This window comes from Miniopterus schreibersii (assembly GCF_964146895.1).
Source record: "Miniopterus schreibersii genome assembly, chromosome: 2".
Classification (NCBI taxonomy): Eukaryota; Metazoa; Chordata; class Mammalia; order Chiroptera; family Miniopteridae; genus Miniopterus; species Miniopterus schreibersii.
The window spans coordinates 100782717-100801184 of NC_138102.1; the positions used below are offsets into that span (position 1 = coordinate 100782717).

At 41.7% G+C, this 18468-nt stretch overlaps 1 protein-coding gene across 1 annotated transcript; it reads left to right on the forward strand.

Annotated features, from left to right (window-relative positions):
* The first annotated feature begins 67 nt into the window (after positions 1–67).
* Positions 68–15974, forward strand: SLC46A3 (solute carrier family 46 member 3). The gene is made up of 6 exons (XM_081127682.1): positions 68–358; positions 829–1041; positions 7038–7908; positions 9402–9485; positions 12628–12784; positions 14737–15974. The coding sequence occupies exons 2-6, from the start codon at positions 853–855 to the stop codon at positions 14819–14821; spliced, it is 1386 nt and encodes a 461-aa protein (XP_080983808.1). The 5' UTR covers positions 68–358; positions 829–852; the 3' UTR covers positions 14822–15974.
* The last annotated feature ends 2494 nt before the right edge of the window (positions 15975–18468 follow it).

Sequence of the window (18468 nt, forward strand, 5' to 3'; positions counted from 1 at the left end):
GGGGGCGGTGCGGGGGGCGGTGCGGGGGGCGGTGCGGGGGGCGGTGCGGGGGGCGGTGCGGGACCCGCCGCGGGCGCAGGGCCTCCGGGAGTCCGCCGGGCCCGGCCGCGCCGGGGACCGTGGCCGCGGTCGCTGCGGACGCGGAAGTGCGATTTCCTGCCTGTGCTGTCGGGTGAGCGCTGCAGTCTCCCTGGCAGGGGCACCGGGTCGGATTCCATCGAGACTGCCCTTCGTATCCGGGGCGCGGTCCGCCTCCCGGCGCCCGCTGCCCGCGGGGCCCCGCCGAGCGCAGACCGTCCCGGCGGGGAGCCCGCGCCGGACCCCAGGCCCTTACCCTGGCAGGAAGACTAACCGTGCGGTGAGTCAAAAAAATTAAGGCCCTGTAAGTTTGGGAGCTGCTTTGTAAAATTGTCGCCTCCTGCCCGCTGTCAACAAGCAGCCAGATGACAGTAACAGTGTCGCAACTGTCATGTCTGAGTAACCTCACTGCCTCCCTTATGAGAACCGGCCCGCAGTGTACCAGATGGGGACAGTAGTGTGACCACTGAGTCACCAAAATAGTGACGATTTGTCCTTTTATAGAATTGGCCCAAAGACAGTATGAGCCCTACAAGGTTCTACTCTTTAAAACGAGAAGCATGACCGTCTCAGGCTCACCGAGCACCCTATTCCAGAGAAAAACTTACTCACTTTGAAAGTGTTTACTGCTTTCTGTCCCCTAGTTTGCTTACTTACACAACAGAACTCCTCTGACTTTCCCGTCAGTAAAAATCTAGCCTCTTGGAGAAAAATGTGACTCATTATCTCATTCCTTTTTCTTTTTTGAAGAACTCAGCGACCTACCCAAGCAGTATGAAGATTTTCCTTGTAGAACCTGCCATTTGCCTCAGTGCGTTTGCCCTGACTTTGACCACCCCACTGACAACACAATACGTGTACAGGAGAATATGGGAAGAAACAGGCAACTACAGTATTGCACCTGAGAGCAATGTTTCTGAGTGTGAAAAAAACAAAAGCAGCCCGATTTTTGCATTCCAGGAGGTAAGAGATTAAAATACCCCTAAAACATAAGAAGAAAAGTGTAATGGGGTTTTAAACGGGAGAGTACATCACACTCATCACACACTGATCTCTCGAGGGCCATCATGAAACTCCTAACCCACACCCAAGTGCGTGTCTTCAGCTCTCATCCAGTTTGAGGTTTCCTGACACCTTTCACCTGCCTCTGCCACTTAAAATCCCCTTCTTCTGTGACACTGGCTCTTCTTCCTCCTGTCAGAAAATGTCAGAGCAGTCTCATCTCCTCTGTGGCTCTCTCCTTCCTCCATCCCCCTTGAAGTCCGCCCAAAAGCCTAAGAGTTGGACCAAGGCCAGCACGAATGAGGGTTCTGTGGACAGAGAGGGCGGTGGTGAAACATGGTGATTCTGCCCTTCCCTTGCTCACTTCCTCCCACCCCCTTCCATGGCACATGCATGACCCATCACTGAAGACTGTGGGGCCAGCCTCTGTCATGGGGTGGGAGGTGGGACAGCACTGGTCACTCATCATTTGGTGACATCAAGTCAGCTTTGACCCCCATGTGCAGGTACACGTAGGGGGAAGAGCACTCAGTTTTGCTCTGAGGACACCTGAAAATATTTAGTCAGATATTATAGAGCCTTTCCTTCTTTCTCTCCTCCCCCAATTTTTTATCCATTTAAAACAAGAGGTCCATCACCATTCTCCTGTCCCCTCACGCAGTTTTTAACAGAGTCTACCAATGTCCAAATGCAAACGACATAGTATCCCGATTTGGTATTCCCCTCCCCCCTAATGCCTCAAAACCAGACATTTATTAACTTCGAACTCTTCCCCTTGAGGATATTTTGTGATGGCAAAAGGGTGGTGCTGTCAAAGGACAAGGAAAGTTTATGGGAATTCAAGTCACCTGCCTGCTGGCTCTAAGAGTGTCCTCTGAGGAAAAGAGAATTCAGGCGTGGCTGAGCCGGTGTTGCTCAGTGGTTGAGCATCGACTTATGAACCAGGAGGTCCTGGTTGGATTCCCAGTCAGAGCACATGCCCAGGTTGCAGGCTCGATCCCCAGTAGGGGGTGTGCAGGAGGCAGCCAATCAATGACACTGTCATCATTGATATTTATATTTCTCTCTCTCCCTCTCCCTTCCTCTCTCTGAAATCAATAAAAACATATTAGAAAAAAAAAAAAAAGAATTCAGGTGTGACTGGGAGAGGAGTTTGAGTGCTGGAAGAAATGGCAAAGTGCCCCTGAAGGAAAGCTGCAGCTCTTCCTGAGGTGGTCTCCCAGGCATTCCCTTGCTGTGGTGAGGACTGGCTCTTGGGCATGGCCCCTACTGGTAACTCATTTCCTCATTTCCATGGGAGAAATTTATTGGAACTGATAATTTCTGGACAGCCATGCAGACATCAAGGTTCTAGCCTAGGGTGAGGTCATAAAAATAGAAGGGCCCAGGTCTCACCTCATGGTTTAGTCTTCCTTCAAAAATGTTTCCTATGATCTATATGTTATTCCTAAGTGAGTGAGAAGGTTCAGTAGGCTCACCAGATCTCTGGGAGCACTGGAGGGGAGGGAGAGGAGAGGACCGGAAAATCAAAAAAGTCGGCTGCCCTTCCCCTGTTAGAGTGAATGGAGACAGGCCTCGGTCTAGCCACCTTGGTTGCTTCTGTGACTGTGCAGGTGATGGATATTGGCTGAGAGCCCCTTCTGTCTGGAACAGCAGTCTCATTTTGAAGATTTTTGCCAAATTTTTTAATTGACTATTGTTTAATTTATTGTTTTTCATTTGGATTAATAGTCAAGAGAACATACTGCCCTAGATCCCTTCCCTTAAAGTTGGTGATCTAGAGCCACAGGTGCTTTTTCCAGCTTGGGGAACTAGAAACCAGCCCTACCCCCATCCACAACTGGAACCAGCCATGGAGGCCCTCTCGCCTCTTGCTCCTTCAGACAGAGGAACATTTTTGCTTCTTAGGAGCCACCATCACCGTTAGCACTTCTTTCTAGCCCCTTTTTTGTATACTGTTCCTGCTCAGCTTCTCAGAGAATATTCTCATCCTTTCAAATCCAAAAACAAATGTTTCTGTTTCCTGAGTTTCTGTCCCAATACCCAGCTCTGCTGAGTGGGTTCTGGCCACTTGCTCACTAAAAGAAGTGTAGCGGTGTGTTGACTGTCCTTATAACCCTAAAAATAAGAGATGTCCTAGCACACGGTCAGTCCCTGAATGAATGAATGAATGAATGAATGAATGAATGAATGAATGAATGATTTTTCCAGCTCAGATGTTTTTTGCCACTCCCACAAAAGGTCAATTATGTGTGAAAAGAGTGCATAATACAATAAAGTGTTGAACTTCTTACTGTTACAGCATATTTCTTTATCCTTCCTACATAACAAATACATATACATGTACATGTATTGGAATGAAAAAATACTGTGAATTTCAAGGTACAGCTATAAGAGTAAACTGAGCTATTTCACTTCCATTTAACATTTAAAAATCTGTATGGATGAGTCTTCTTTTTCAACCCATTTGGTATTGAGATATATACATAATATATATACAATTACAAAAAAATTGATCTAACCTATTTTTCAAATCTTCAAGTTTTCTGAGCCCTGTAACAATGAGGTTCATCTACACACTGCTCTCTGGCAATGAGAGAAATCTCCAAAGGAGCTCTTGACAAAATGGGGAGACTGTGGGGAGGAAACTCTTGGCTAAGGGTAAAGAGGTAGGAAATTCTAGGTGTGTTTGTTGACTTTTGTGGAGAAATGCATTAATTTTTAATCCCTTTACCACTCCCTCCTTCCTTTGTTAAATGTTCAGTTGGCCATTGGGATCTCGTTCCCTTCAAACAACTTTCAAGATAGGGACTTTGCTACTGGAGGGGACAACTTAGGGTTACCAACAGATCACAAAGTTATTCTTGCTCAACAGTTTATATATAAACCTTTTTTAAAGAAAAATATGTTTTTATTGATTTTAGAGAGAGAGGAAGGGAGAGGGAGAGAGAAAAATCAATCAGCTGTCTCCTGCACACTCTCTACTGGGGATTGAGCCCACAATCCGGGCATGTGCCCTGCCCGAGAATTGAACTTGCAACCCTTTGGTGCACAAGACGACGCTCAACTAACTGAGCCACTTGGCCAGGGCTATATATAAACCTTTTAATAACACAATCCCTTGTTATCAGCAGACAAGGAACATTTTCTATTTAATTGGAATTAATACGTACATTTTGGCCTATGAAATTGTGACTGCTTTAAAATTGATATTACTTTCCTTAATTTATTCCTGTCTCAGTACATTGTCATTCTGTCCAGTCTTAGATAAGAAATAGCACTTTTTTTTTTACTCTGATTTCTCTCATTTACCTTTTAATATTATATAATTGTAATTCTCCCATGTTTCAAAGGTACACAGACGATTTATGTCTTAATTTTGACTTATAATTGAAATATGCTTTGAGTTTGTCTTTTTTTAAATATGTATTTTAAAACATAGGCTAGAGGCAAGGAGTGTGGTCTGAGTGAAAGATTGGGTCAGGAATGACAGCAGATAGAAAGGAGAAGACAGGACTTAGGTGGAGGGGGGAAATGGAAGGAGGAACCCCAAACCAGAACATCCTGTTGAAAAGTTGATTAAAAGGTAACTGTTTCATTTATTTATTTAATTATCCAATACATACCTGATGGCTGCTATATCTGTAGGAGATACAAAGATGTGCTCAAGAAGCCTGATCTAATAAAAATGAAGCAGCTAAAATTGAATGAGCACTGATCATGTACATGGGCCTTGTGCCCAGCACGTTATACGTACTTTAACTCACAACAGCCTGCAAGGTAAGGGCTGTTGTTATCCCCTCTTGTCCAATAAAGAAGCTATAGAAAGAAATAATTTGGTCAGGATCACAGCAACTTCCAGAGGCATATTTTACTTGCTGATTCATTCACTGATTCATTCAGTCACGATTAAGTATCTACCCTGTGCCAAGCACTGTCCCAGAAGCCAGCCAGCGGTACTGTGGTGAAGAGAGTAAGGTCTGGCTCCCCTGGAGTGTGGGTCAGAGTGGAGGAGGCACACAGAGAGTGGGTCATTGAAGCTGTGTCCTGTCAGGGAGTGTTAAGTCTAAAGAAAACTAGGTGGCAGGATAGAGCCCTTGATGGGGTTAGTGGAATTGCTTTGGGTTAAGTGATCCATCATAGTAGGCCCTCCAAGGAGGTGACATTTGAATTGAGGAAATGAGCTGTGTGACAGTCGGGCAGAGGGAACAGCAACTGCAAAAGCAAATGAGCATGGAGTGTTTGAGGGGTGGGAGGGGTGAGGAAGTGCATGAAATTGGAGGGGTCACGATTTCAGGCTGCCCCCACAACCGCAAGGAGTTGGATTTCTCCCCGCACGAGGACAGCCATGAGGGGATTTTGAGCGGGGAAGCGGCAGGAGCCGATGTTTGTAAAGTCATTCCAGTTGCTGTAAAGAGCATTCTCACTGGCTGGATCAGAATCGGATTCCTCTGACACCAGAGCCCAGTCTTAGTCATTATGCCAGAAAGTCCGACTGGGCAGTGATACTCGTGAGAGAAGGTTCAGAGGAAGGAGAGGCTGCATCTGTTTGGGACTTTCAGGGAGATCCAAGTTGCACTGTGCCTGGCACTTACAGAGCATTTGGGGAGTAAGTGGGGACAATGCTGACAGATGAGGTTGGAACGAATCTTCCTGGCCTTAGCACGAGACTGAGGAGCGTCCCCTGTCTCTAACAGGAAGTGGGGAGAGCCTGGAGCTTCTGGGCAGGCTGAAGGCATGCCTATGGGGTGTCTGTGATCTGCAAATGAGAAGACCGGCACTACTTACTGAATTGAATAGAGACCAGTCAGATGCCAGAGTGGCCCAGGTGGACACTAATGAGAGTTGTTGCTCCATTGGCAACTACTACTGGAAGGAAGGAAAAAAGGCCCGAGAAACACGGGGTGGGCAGAATGGAGGGTGTCAGTGGGGCGCCAGCGAAGGAAAGGCCACAACTAAGATGCCGAAGTTTTGAGTCTGAGTGATGAGAACATTTCCTGGCCACATGGAATTGTTTGAATTACATGACTGTGTAAAAATAAAAATAGGCTCACTATTTTAAAAAACACATTAATTCAGTGTTTGATAGCCTTGTGGTTCATCAGTTGTTTGGGGTGCTTTCTAAATATTACTTGAATAAATCGCTTTTAAATGAGCTTAGTAATCTCCAATATAAAAATGGCACATACTCTTTATATAAAATTTGTAAAATACAGAGAAGTTGCAAGCAGAAAATGATTTTAAATCCCCCCAAATTCTTTCTGTCAAATAACCAGTGTAACAGTTGTGACAGCTGCCAGTCTGTGTGTGCACACAGTCGTTTTGGTTCTCGGGAGAACTGAGTTTCTCCCACTCGGTTTACCTCACACCTCCATTTTTAGTCAGTGCAAAGTTCCTCTTTGGGTTTTATCTTAATTTTTAGTAAATAAAGGAATGTTTCTCACTAATCTGTTTGTGAAGTTACATGTAAAAAGGATATAGGAGCTCTTCCTAAATAAGGTCTACCAAATGTGACATTTACACCTGACATTCGTTCCCCCTTAGAGCGGAGGGAAAGACGTATCACGGGAGGGGACACTGCTGTGGTGTTAGAGCAGCGACCTGATCTCTCAGTGCCAGCTGCTCAGACAGGAAAGAAAACTCATTACAGGGCCAGTCCCCCAGGCCTGGGGCCCATGGATCCCCTATGTGAGACACACACATATTAATACACACGGTTTTATTTGTATGGGTTAAAGTCCCCACCATGGAACTTGAATGTTATGACTGAGCAACAATGATATCACCTTTTGACGTGTGGTTTGTGAACTGGACGAATATTTAAGCTGTATAAACCCACACACCAGATTCCCCATCGCTGACCTTCTGGCAATGTGTAGTAAGTATACACCATGCTATTTTTATATGCATTATACAAACCTCTGTAAACACATTGTCTTCTTTTTATTTCTTTGCAGGAAGTTCAGAAAAAAGTGTCTCTTTTTAATCTACAAATGGACATAAGTGGGTTAATTCCCGGCCTACTGTCTACGTTCATACTTCTGTCCCACAGTGATCATCATGGACGAAAATTCCCTCTGATTTTGACTTCTGCTGGAGCTCTTGTGACCAGTGCCTGGCTCTGTCTGCTTTCCTATTTTGCCTTTCCATTCCAGCTTTTGATTGCCTCTACCTTTATTGGGGCCCTTTTCGGCAATTCTACAACATTTTTGGGTGCCTGTTTCGCCTACATAGTTGATCAATGTAAAGAAGAGAAACAAAGAACAATTCGAATAGCTATCATTGATTTCATACTTGGGCTTGTTACTGGATTAACAGGGCTGTCTTCTGGCTACTTTATTAGAGAACTAGGTTTCGTGTGGTCCTTTTTCATTATTACCATGGCTCTTACTGTTAACTTGATTTATATTTTATTTTTTCTTGGTGACTCAATGGAGGAGTCTTTGTCTCAGAATGTTTCCATATCATGTAGTGAAGGCTTTAAAAATCTATTTTACCAAACGTACATGCTTTTCAAAAATGCTTCCAGTGGGAGACGGTCTTTGCTCTGTTTGTTACTTTTCACAATGATCACTTATTTTTTCGTGATAATTGGCATTTCCCCCATTTTTATCCTCTATGAATTGGATTCACCACTCTGCTGGAATGAAGTTCTTATAGGTTATGGGTCAGCTTTGGGTAGCATCTCTTTTTTGACTAGTTTCCTAGGAATCTGGGGTTTTTCTTACTGTATGGAAGATATCTACATGGCCCTCATTGGCATTTTTACCACCATGGCAGGAATGGCTATGACTGCTTTTGCCAGAACAACATTGATGATGCTTTTAGGTGAGTTACAAATGTAGCCTTATAGAACTAGCTGTGTATTTGGGGTTTATAGCAAATGACTGTAGTCTGTTGGGTGAGAAACCTTAATATAAAATCCTCTGCTTACTGCATTCTAGTTCAATTAAAGGTAATTTGTTAAAATCTAGTTTGCCAGAAGCTGAGCACCAATTTGCTTTGAAAAAGTAATTCAGATAATAACTAGTTTTCCAAATTTGCATATTTTCCAAAAAATTGTTCTGAGGAATATTCTTCTTATGAATCAATTCTTCAATATAGCTTTCACCAAAATGAGTATTTCTTAAAATGCTGCTAAGAAGCCTACTTTCCGTAAAAAAATAAAAAATAAAAAAAAAATTTTAAGACAGTTATGTAAAGTATACTCTACAGATTTAGAAGAAAAATTCACACTCACTGAATACATTCAAGAAAAAAATTCTCTACGACAAGGGTTTGCATACTGATCTTTTGACAGATTGGTCATTTCATAAATTAGCTTTTGATGAACCGCTTTTTGGCAAATTGGACTGCTTCCTTAACTACCTACCTCATAAATGGTTTTTGTAGGGCTTGAGTGAGATTCTGCATTCGAAAGGGCTAAGGGACCTGCAAATTGGGGCCTCGGGAAAAGTCCAACCCAGTCTTCCTCTATAATAAGGCAGTGTCAACCTCTTGCTACCTAGCAGGGAAACAGGGTAATCAAACAGAATGGGGCTTAATTTCCATCTCTAGCACTAGGTGACCTTGGGCAGGTTAATTTAATACTCTGAGCCTTCATTTTTTCATCTGTAAAATGGGCATAGTATTACCTAATTCAGGGGATTATAATGAACATTAGTAGAGATTACTAGAAAGCGTTTAGCACAATGCCTGGTTTCCAATAAATGCTAGCTCTCCCTTAGAGTTGCCAAGTCCAAGTAAGTTCATCTATGTGGAAACATGTTCAAAACTTTAAAGTGATCTGCAAATGTAATATATTACTATTTTATCATATTCCTAAAATTAATACTGACTGCTCAGGGTCATTTATGGCCAGATGCAGTTTGTGTCCATGAAGTTATTCAGCCACAATGATGAACAAGCAAGAAGATAAAGAACCAGTGTATCAATAAAAGAAACAATATAATAAAAGAATGCTAACATTATAAATGCCAAGTCTGAAACATAAAAACTAAAAAAGAAACAGAAAAAACTAATTACTTGTCTCAACTTGCTATGCAAGAGGTTACTACAATGAGTAGGGAGATAGCAGATCAATCCCAGTGGGCCTAAGTCTTCCATGAGCTCTTGTTGCTAACACTACAATTAAGAATTTGAGAGTAAACTAACCTTAAACTGACCTGTGTATACTCTATCTTAATTCATTAAATAGAATTCTATAATTCATTCAGTCTTTAAATGCAATGACTTAGGATGCTTATAGAAATAAAATAGTTAGAAAATGTTTTACATAAAACTGACCGTTAGTTTTCTGATTTCTAACATTCCTCTCACAGTCAGGCTGTTCTTCCTCTTCTCTATTGTGCCGCTCTCTGTTCTGCGGTCCATGATGTCAAAAGTGGTTCGTTCTACTGAGCAAGGTAAGTTTAATTTGCTTAAGGAATACGAATCGAAAGCCTACACCGGCTCAAATCTCTGCACAATCAGTGTATGCTTCTTCAGAGTATTCTGTAGCCTTTTTTCTGCACAGACTTCTTGGAGTTCGTGGTAAGTTCTATGTTCGGCAGAGGCTCCTGTTCAGACAAGGGAGCCCCTGCCCTGGGCTTCATGCTTTTGAAGGCTTGCCCCCGCCCAGGCCCCACCCAAGAGGGGAGGAGACCTCAGGGCCAGGTGGATCTGCCCTCCTGGAGCCCACAGTGCCTCTCCCCTTCTAGACTATAGTCTTGGGTATGTGGGTCCTCATAATTCCCAGCCAAACAGCTCTGGGCTCATACCCAGTGATGCCTGCATGATCTCCTTCCCCAGACCCTTCCTCTTGCAGGAGGACTTGACCCCAGTGTGCTCACCTCAAGACCACAGGAGTAGCCAAACAGTGACTCTTTATGGGAGACCTGGCCCGACCTTGGAACTGGAGAGCAGGGTGTCTATGGCCATGTGTAAAGGCCCTTGCTGAGCAGGATGGAGCAAGACGTAGAACACAGGGTGGGCTGCAGCCTACAGCTGGGGATGGAGGGCCCAAGGCCAGCTCTCCCAGAGCTATCAGGTTCCTCCATGGAATTCTAAAAGTCTGAGAATTCTGAATTTATGTCTGACCTTCCAAATCATTAACAAGGTACATTTCTCAGAGGAGGAAGACAGAACATATTTTAGTTAACAGTTTGTTAGTCAGAACTATAACTTTTAAATAGTTAGAATAGAACACGTAGGCCTCTAATTGTATTCTTATGCTGGGCCTGCATCAGAGTCCTAGAAAAAACAGGACCCCACTCTGATGGTTCCCTACAGAGATGTTAATGGAGTGCAGTGGAGAGAAGGGGCGGCCCAGTAGGGAGGGAGCAGAGGAGAAGCCGTGACCTTTCCTCCTGTCCATCCCACTGACCAAGTGCAATAGGAAGTGGGGCCATCGAGGGAGTCCAGGTCATGGAATTTGTGGGGTGCGCCTCCTAAGCACAAGCAGGGCTAGAAGAACAGACAGTTCACGGGGAGTGCAGCAAATAACTGGCACAAAAGGAAAATGAAACTTAAATTTCTGGCTAGAACCAGTTACCTATTAAATATCCGCCTATGGAGTTGCCTGCCCCCCGCTTTGTATCATCTGAGTATCACTGGACTTGGAGCTTTCTTTTGTTTCATGTCTTAGCCTAGTGCGCATGTTCATATTAATTGTTTACAAATAATGCATAGTTATGCTATCCTATTTATGGCAGTTTAGTCACCACTGGGAAAGGCTGCATAATTCAAGAAATTAAAATATATATTTCTTGATTCTGTTCCACTCGTAAGATGTAGCTGTGTATTCACACAGCTGTTTATAGATTATATGATCATAAGTGGAAAACCACTTAAGAATATAAAAATTTGTAAGTATAGCATGTAAAGATCTATTTGCTTCCTTGAATTATGCTGTGGTTATGACACAAAAGCACAACAATAAAAGAAAAAATAGATAAATTAGACTTTATTCAAATTAAAGCCTTTTGTCCACCATCAAGAAAGTAAAAAGACAACCCACAGAATGGGAGAATATATTTGCAAATAATATGTCTGACAAGGAACTTGTATCTAGAATATATAAGAATTCATAAAACTCAACAGCAAAAAGACAACCCAATTGAAAAATGGGCAAACTATTTGAATAGACATTTCTCCAAAGAAGATATACAAATGGCCAATAAAGAACACGTGAAAAATGTTCAGCATTATTAGGTATCAGGGAAATGCAAATCGAAACCACTAGTTGGCTGAAATGAAAAAGACGGTGTTGGTGAGGACCTGGAGAAATCGGAACCCTCACACACGGCTGGTGGGAGTGTAAAATGATACAGCCACTTTTTGCAAAATAGTTTGGTAGCTACTCATAAAGTTAGAGTTAATTACCTTGTGACTCAACAATTCCATTCCTAGGTATGTACCCAAGAGAAATAAAAACACATGTCCACATAAAGTTCTGTTCACAGATGTTTGCAGCAGTCTTATTTATAAAAGCCAAAAACTAAAAGCAATGCAAATGTCCGTGAACGGACGAATGAATAAGCGAAATGTGGTATATCAGTCCAATGGAATATTATTTGGCAATAAAAGAAATAAAGCACTGACACATTACAACATGGATGAACCTTGAAACCGTTATGCTAAATGAAAGAAGTTAGTCACAAAAGGCCACATATTATCATACAAATATGATCACGTTTATATGAAACATTCAGAAAAAGCAAATCCATAGAGACAGAAATTAAATTAGTGCTTTCTAGGGGCTAGGGAGAAAGGAAGTTATTGTTAATGGGTACAGAGTTTCTTTTTGGGGTGAAGAAGATGTTCTAAAATTAGATAATAGTGATGGTCACCCAACTCCAGGAACACACTAAGAGCCGCTGAACTGTACAGTTTAAAAGGGTGAGTTTATGGTATGTGAATTATATCTCAAACTGTTCAGGGGAAAAAGAAAAGTCTACCTGTGACTTAAAACCAAAATAGACTTGTCAGGATGCATAGTTTATTTTGGTTTTTATTTTATTTCATTTACTTATAAAGGCTTTTAAAAAGTCATTTCACATTTTTAAATGTAGTGATATTTTAAAATGTTTAGTTTACATTTCGGAATTTCCTATTCTGAATTGTGATAACTTTTAGCATTATCCTGTTGTCACTGGAACTGCTATGCATTGTTCTAGGCCACTGTGTATAAGAGACTTGAGAATCCGCAGATTTTGGTATCTGCGGGGGTCCTGGACCCAGTGGTCCTCAGATACCAAGGGATAACTGTAGTTATGTTTATGGGGGGGGGGGTTAGCAGTGCCCTTATTCACTGTGTTGTTCAAGGTCAACTATTGTGTTTTCAACATCTCTCACATCAAGTCCAACGAGAACTCTTGACCTCAGTTTTTGTACCCACAAAATAGGCTACTGACTTCTCAGGGATTTTCAAGGAATAGCTTTCACTCACCAAGTAGTGTCTCCACTTTTGTTCTTTTCAATGGATAACAGTTTTGTCCACTCATTTTTGTTTGTTGTTGTGTAACTCAGCCTTTTCTTTTTCTCCCCCTGTACCGTGACCCTGAACAGGGACCCTGTTTGCTTGTATTGCTTTCTTTGAAACACTTGGTGGAGTCATTGCAGTTTCTACTTTTAATGGAATTTATTCAGCAACTGTTGCGTGGTACACAGGCTTCACCTTTCTGCTGTCTGCTGGTCTGCTACTAATTCCAGTGGTCAGTCTATGGTATGTACTTATTTTTAATCAGTTTATCAAAGGATAGCTGAATTAAATGAACTCCCTAACCTCACCAATAAAAGTGCATAGGTCTGTAGAAGATTGGCCTTAGAATGTGCTTTTTTCAAAAAATTTAGATATGAAGACATGTCAATAATTTCGGACACTTAACAAAAAAGCAGCAGAGACAGAGCTGACCAGAACTAGGAGAGAGAAAGACTGGGTCAGATAGAGACTCTGAGAAGTTGCCCTGTCTCTTTAAATACGAACAATTGATTAAATTAGCATCTAAGAATAGATACAGATATAGATATAGATATAGACGATATAGATAGATATAGATGATATAGATATAGATGGTATATACAGATATAGGTATATATATATAGACATAGATATAGATTCAGACTATGATTTCCTGGAGTGTAATAGCCCTTGATGGTCAAAGACACACTTTAATCTGGATTCTAGAATAATGACAAGGGCAGATAGCAGGCACCGAATGTTAGGAGCTCTCTTTCCAGCGAGTTGGTTCATTTAGTGACTCCCTTTTTAATTGTCAATATCCAAATAAATACAAAGTACAAAACGTTTCTGATGAATAGTATATAGAATGAAAAGATAGACCAGAGGCATAAACATAAGGGAAATATTTATTTCTCCTTTCGCCTTTTATTTAACAAAACAGCATACGCCAGTTAGCTAAGTGGTTGCTGCAGGGCCCAAGCAGAAATATTTGACACATTCTTTGGGGGAAAACCTTGAACTGAGAGCCCATTCACCTGTCTCGTGGGGCTTGGCCCATCCCACCAGGTGACAGCATGACCCTGATGCGTCAGGAGAAGGTGGGGCCCGGCCTTTGGGGGCAGGAGGACAGTACCTCTGTGCACAGGCTGCAGGCAATTTCCCAGGACTGTGAACTCCTTAGAGGGCTGGCCCATGTCCATTCATAGCAGGACCTCAGTACATATTATCTCAACTGAGCTCTGATACCTCGGTCTGTGTAAGACAGGGTGTGATAATATTTACAGTTCCTCGGTAATTTTGATGAAAAGTGATTTTTACTACACATCTTTTTTTAAAAGAGATTATTCACCTATTGAATTGGAAAAATTAAAAGTACCTGCTCTGCTCGTGAGCACACGATAAGACAACCTTATTTATACACTGCTGGTGGTAATGTTATTGGGCACTCTCATTTTCGGAAAACAACTCATAAAAACATGTATCAAAAGCTTTCTTAAAAGTTCATAGTATTTGACCCAGTGATTCCTTTTAGAAATCTATCCTAAGGAAATGATCAGTGATGTCAACATTTATATATACAGTTCATTATGGCAGAATATTTTTTAAATGACCCAAATGTCCAACGGTCGTTAAATAAAGTGCATCCATATCATGAAAAATGATATAAAAATTGCCTACATAGGGAGTAGAATAATGGGTTATTTTCATTTTAATCTTCATGTACTTATAAATATTCTGCTATGAGCATATATTACTTTTATAACTGGAAAAATCTGTGCAGCTCGATAAAAGGTTGTTATCCTTTTAATAATGCTTCTAATATTGTCATTGTAGATGGTCTTCTGAGATTTTTTTTTAACCTTGTACTGTTTGATATTTTTAAAATTAAAATTACATGCTATTTTAATTATTTCCAGATGGCTTCTTGTCCTAGTTTCAGTTATAGCTATTGATCATGAATTTCAGTCATAACCTTAATCATAACTAGTTTTTGTGGACTACACAGAGTAGACAATGGGCCAAGTACATGTTAGAGATCTGGAAGAGAAAGAACTCATGTAGATTTTTAATTCTTTTCAGAATGTTATGTTCTTTCAATGCATACTCTGCATACTTTACAAGAAGCCATGTAACCAGGGAAAAGGTGGAATATAGACTACTTACTTATATGTTACCTTAGTGACAATATTAAAATGTCCTGTTTGCTTGCACAGTGTTGTCAAGTGCAGCAGTTGGAACAAGAGAAGCGACGCACTTCTTATCCAAGAAGAATCCAGTGAAGACACGTCAGACTCATGATTCATTATGGTTTCAAAGCAATGCCCATGCCATGTACTCTGACCTTCTGAGATGTCCAGCTGAGCTCCATAATCAACACTTCAAGAACGATCAATGTTTCATGTCCTTTCTTCTAGCTGGAGCAGTGAGAGGAGCCCCGGCTCCAGTTCTTGCAGGACCCTGCACTTCGAGCACTTTATGCACACCATGTGCTGTGTTTCTGGTACGGAGAACAAATCTCAAAACGCTTCCCCTTGTTTGGATTTACAAAAGAAACTGAAACTAAACAGTATCAGGAGGGATTAAGACTCCTGATATGATCAAATACAATAACCTCCCTGGCATTCTCCAGTCTCTCACACTGAGATCAAGGAGAGCGCTTTACCTCAGTTTCTTCTTCTGTAAAATGGGTTCTTGACCTCTCACCAGGATTTTGAAGACAACTGTTGAAAATTATGATGACTTATTCACTGATAGGAAAATAATAATAGAAGTTTCAAATATTTATAATTTTACCTCTTCTTAGGTAATGCTTTGTTTTAGAGATCCCATCAAAGTGCTATGGACAGTGAAAGCTTTTAATAGATGCAAAACCCTTAAAACAGAGGCACTTTAAAGAATAGAATACATATTTTCACTTTCCCTAATATGTTTCATCAGTGATAGGCATGATATTTCTGTATGTAACAAAGGGGTAACTGGAAAAAATCAGATTATAAATAAAATTGTTCCTAAAGAAACCTAAAAACTGAGTAAACAGCTAACCGTGAAGTAAAGTAACATAGCGCCAATCTTCGTTCCTTATTTCTCTCAAAGGGTATCCATTTCTTACTGCCTGACAGACACCCATCCCAGGCCTACCCTGGTCCCTGAAAACACCACATGCTTTCATCTTTTACACACTGTTCCATTTGCCCTTCCTTCCTGGCGACAATGCAACTTCTAAGTCTCAGCCAAAATGTTGCTTCCTCTGTGAAGCCTTGACATTTGTCCCTGCTCCTACCTGCCCCTCACCCCACTGTCCTTGCAGAGCCCCACAGCTCTTTGTGTCTCCTTCCATCCTAGCATTTTCTGTCGCTTTGTAGTGTTTGCTTCCCCTATTGGACAAGGAGCACCTTAAGGAGAGGGACAACCTGATTCCTCATTATATCCTCAATAAATGTTTGTTGAACCAAATACAAAATTTTGTTTTTACTTGTAAAAATAATTTAAAGCTATATATTTAATGCATCAGGATAGTAATTACTGATATTCTATACTTGTTATGCCAGCCTTAAAAATAGATTTAAATATATGGTAGCCCATCTGCTTTTTAAATTGGTTGATAGTATTTTCACAGGTCCTTCAATCTCTCCCATTTTCTGAGTTACCATATGTAATAACACAAATGCCTTGAAGCACAACTAGCTGATTAACTTCTTTGTAATCTCTTGAAAGCAGACAGAGTCTTCTGTTTGATAGCACTGCTTATGGCTTTTTCCTAGAGGGAAATCGGCCGATGGCTTAACCAGCAAACAGCACTCATCATAGTGTGGTGAAGGGCTTGGAGGGGCTGGGAGTGGGGGAGGCTCACGGGGGGGGGGTAAAGGGGACATCTGTAATACTTTCAACAATAAAGATAAATTTAAATAAATAAATAAAAACATAAATATAAAATAAAATACTAGGCATTCTTGCCCTGGCCGGTGTGACTCGGTTGGTTGGAGTGTCGTCCCATGTGGCTTCCATTCCCAGCCAGGACACATACCTAGGTTGTGGGTTTGATCTACGGGATGTCTCTCTCTCACATAGATGTTTCTCTCTCTGTCTCCATTCCTCCCTCTCTGAAAAATAATAATGATAATTAAATTAAATACTAGGAGTTCTTTCCAAGACCATTCCTTTTAGGTTTGGGAGCCTGTGTAAGTACTGAGTGATACTCAGATTTGTTTATTTTTGTTTTCCTTCCTATGCAACACTTTTCCCAAACCAAAAGAACCAGCACTTTCCTGTTTACAAAGTGCTTTCTGTATCACCTGACTTTAAACTCTTAATGACCCTGTATCACAGAGCAGCTTCATTTCCTCATTTTACAGACAGGTAGGGTAAGTCCCAGAGAGATGTGACTTGACGGGTAAGCAGTAGCCCTGCGCAGGGATGGACTTGGCCCCGCTGAGGTTCTTCATAGTGAGGTGGACACCTGACAGGTTGAAAATCCAATGTCAAGAATTGTCAGCTAGAGTATGAGGTGCCCCCCACAAAAAAAACCACATTAGCATGATCTGTACCCAACCAAAATGCCTGCAATATTGCCCTTTTGAAGTTAAACAAGATGGTCTATAATAAACTCCCTTCCAGCTCAGCCTCCCATGATTCTGCACATTTCATCTGAACTGAAGAGAGCACAGATGATACTGTTTAATACACTGAACGACTGACAGATGACTCATAGTTGAGCAAAAACTATTTGAGATGTAGTAAAGTACACTGGGGGACAGGACTGAGGTGGCCCAAGGTAAAAATATAGCCTGAGTGAGCTTAGCTATCTCCAAAGTGACTATCCTAAGAGATTAGTGAATGTGATGCTGAAGAGACTGGAGAAACACACCAGCTGATGGGGGTATATATGGTCAAGAGAGAACTGGGAGGAAAGCTACCATCTAATCTCCCATAATGTAACCTGTTTATCTGATTATCAAAAGAAAGAAAATTAATGGAATTACTTATTCTTATAAAGTCCATAAAAGAGAAACAGAAAGGAAAAACATGTTCCTTTTTATGTGGCACTGCACAAGGGGGGTTAGATATACCGTATCTAATAGGAATGGATATTGTCATCACTGGAGGATGCATTTCTATAAGGCCGGACTATTCAATAGGATCACTATAGTATGCATTACACTGCCTCAAGAAATCTCTTTTCTCCACTCTTACACTCACTAAATAATCCTCTGGTTATTCAATCAATAACCGAAACTCTTGCTAATAAGAACAGGGTGCCCCAGGTTCAGTCCTCTTTTGAAGAAATGCCTGCATATCAGAACTGCCTGCGGAACTTAAGTCCCTGGAGATTCTAATTCAGTCAGTCTGGAGTGGGATCTTGGAAGCTAGTTTAAAAACCTCTGCAGGTGACGGATACCCATCCAGATGTGGAAACTACTGCCCTAGATGAGTGCCTGTCAGCCCTAAATGCACATGAGCACAATTAGAGTGGAGTGGAAAGTAAAACAAACACAAATAGCAAGCCAGGGATTCTCAGGCCTGGCAGCCAGGTGGAATCACCAGGGGAGCCTTTAAAACCACCTGTGCCCAGGTCCCAGTCCAACCCAACTAGGTAAGAATTTCTGAGAGAGGGAGTCACACATCAGCACTTTTTCAAATGTTCTCCTGGTGATTCCAGCATGTGGCCAGGGTCGACAATCACTACTTTAGACGAGGGGCCAGAGAGTACATATTTTAGGCTTTGTGGGTCAGCTCACACAGTCTGGCACAACTACTTACCTGCCATCCTAGCACAAGCAACCTCAGGCCATAGGCAAAGAAGAGGCTTGGCTGTGCTCCAACAAAACAGCAAGCTGAATTTGGCCCATGGGCAGTAGTTTGCCCAACACCTGCTCTACACAGAGGACACACATATTCTGGTTACTGGAGAGGTTTGTCCCTCGATGTAAATATTGGCATTTTAGATC

Excerpts from the sequence above, each read along its gene's own strand:
- SLC46A3 (XM_081127682.1), top strand. The coding sequence starts at position 853 with ATGAAGATTTTCCTTGTAGAACCTGCCATTTGCCTCAGTGCGTTTGCC. Across the intron at positions 9,486-12,627 it reads GGTTCGTTCTACTGAGCAAG|GGACCCTGTTTGCTTGTATT; the intron begins GTAAGTTTAATT and ends GACCCTGAACAG. Across the intron at positions 12,785-14,736 it reads ATTCCAGTGGTCAGTCTATG|TGTTGTCAAGTGCAGCAGTT; the intron begins GTATGTACTTAT and ends TTGCTTGCACAG.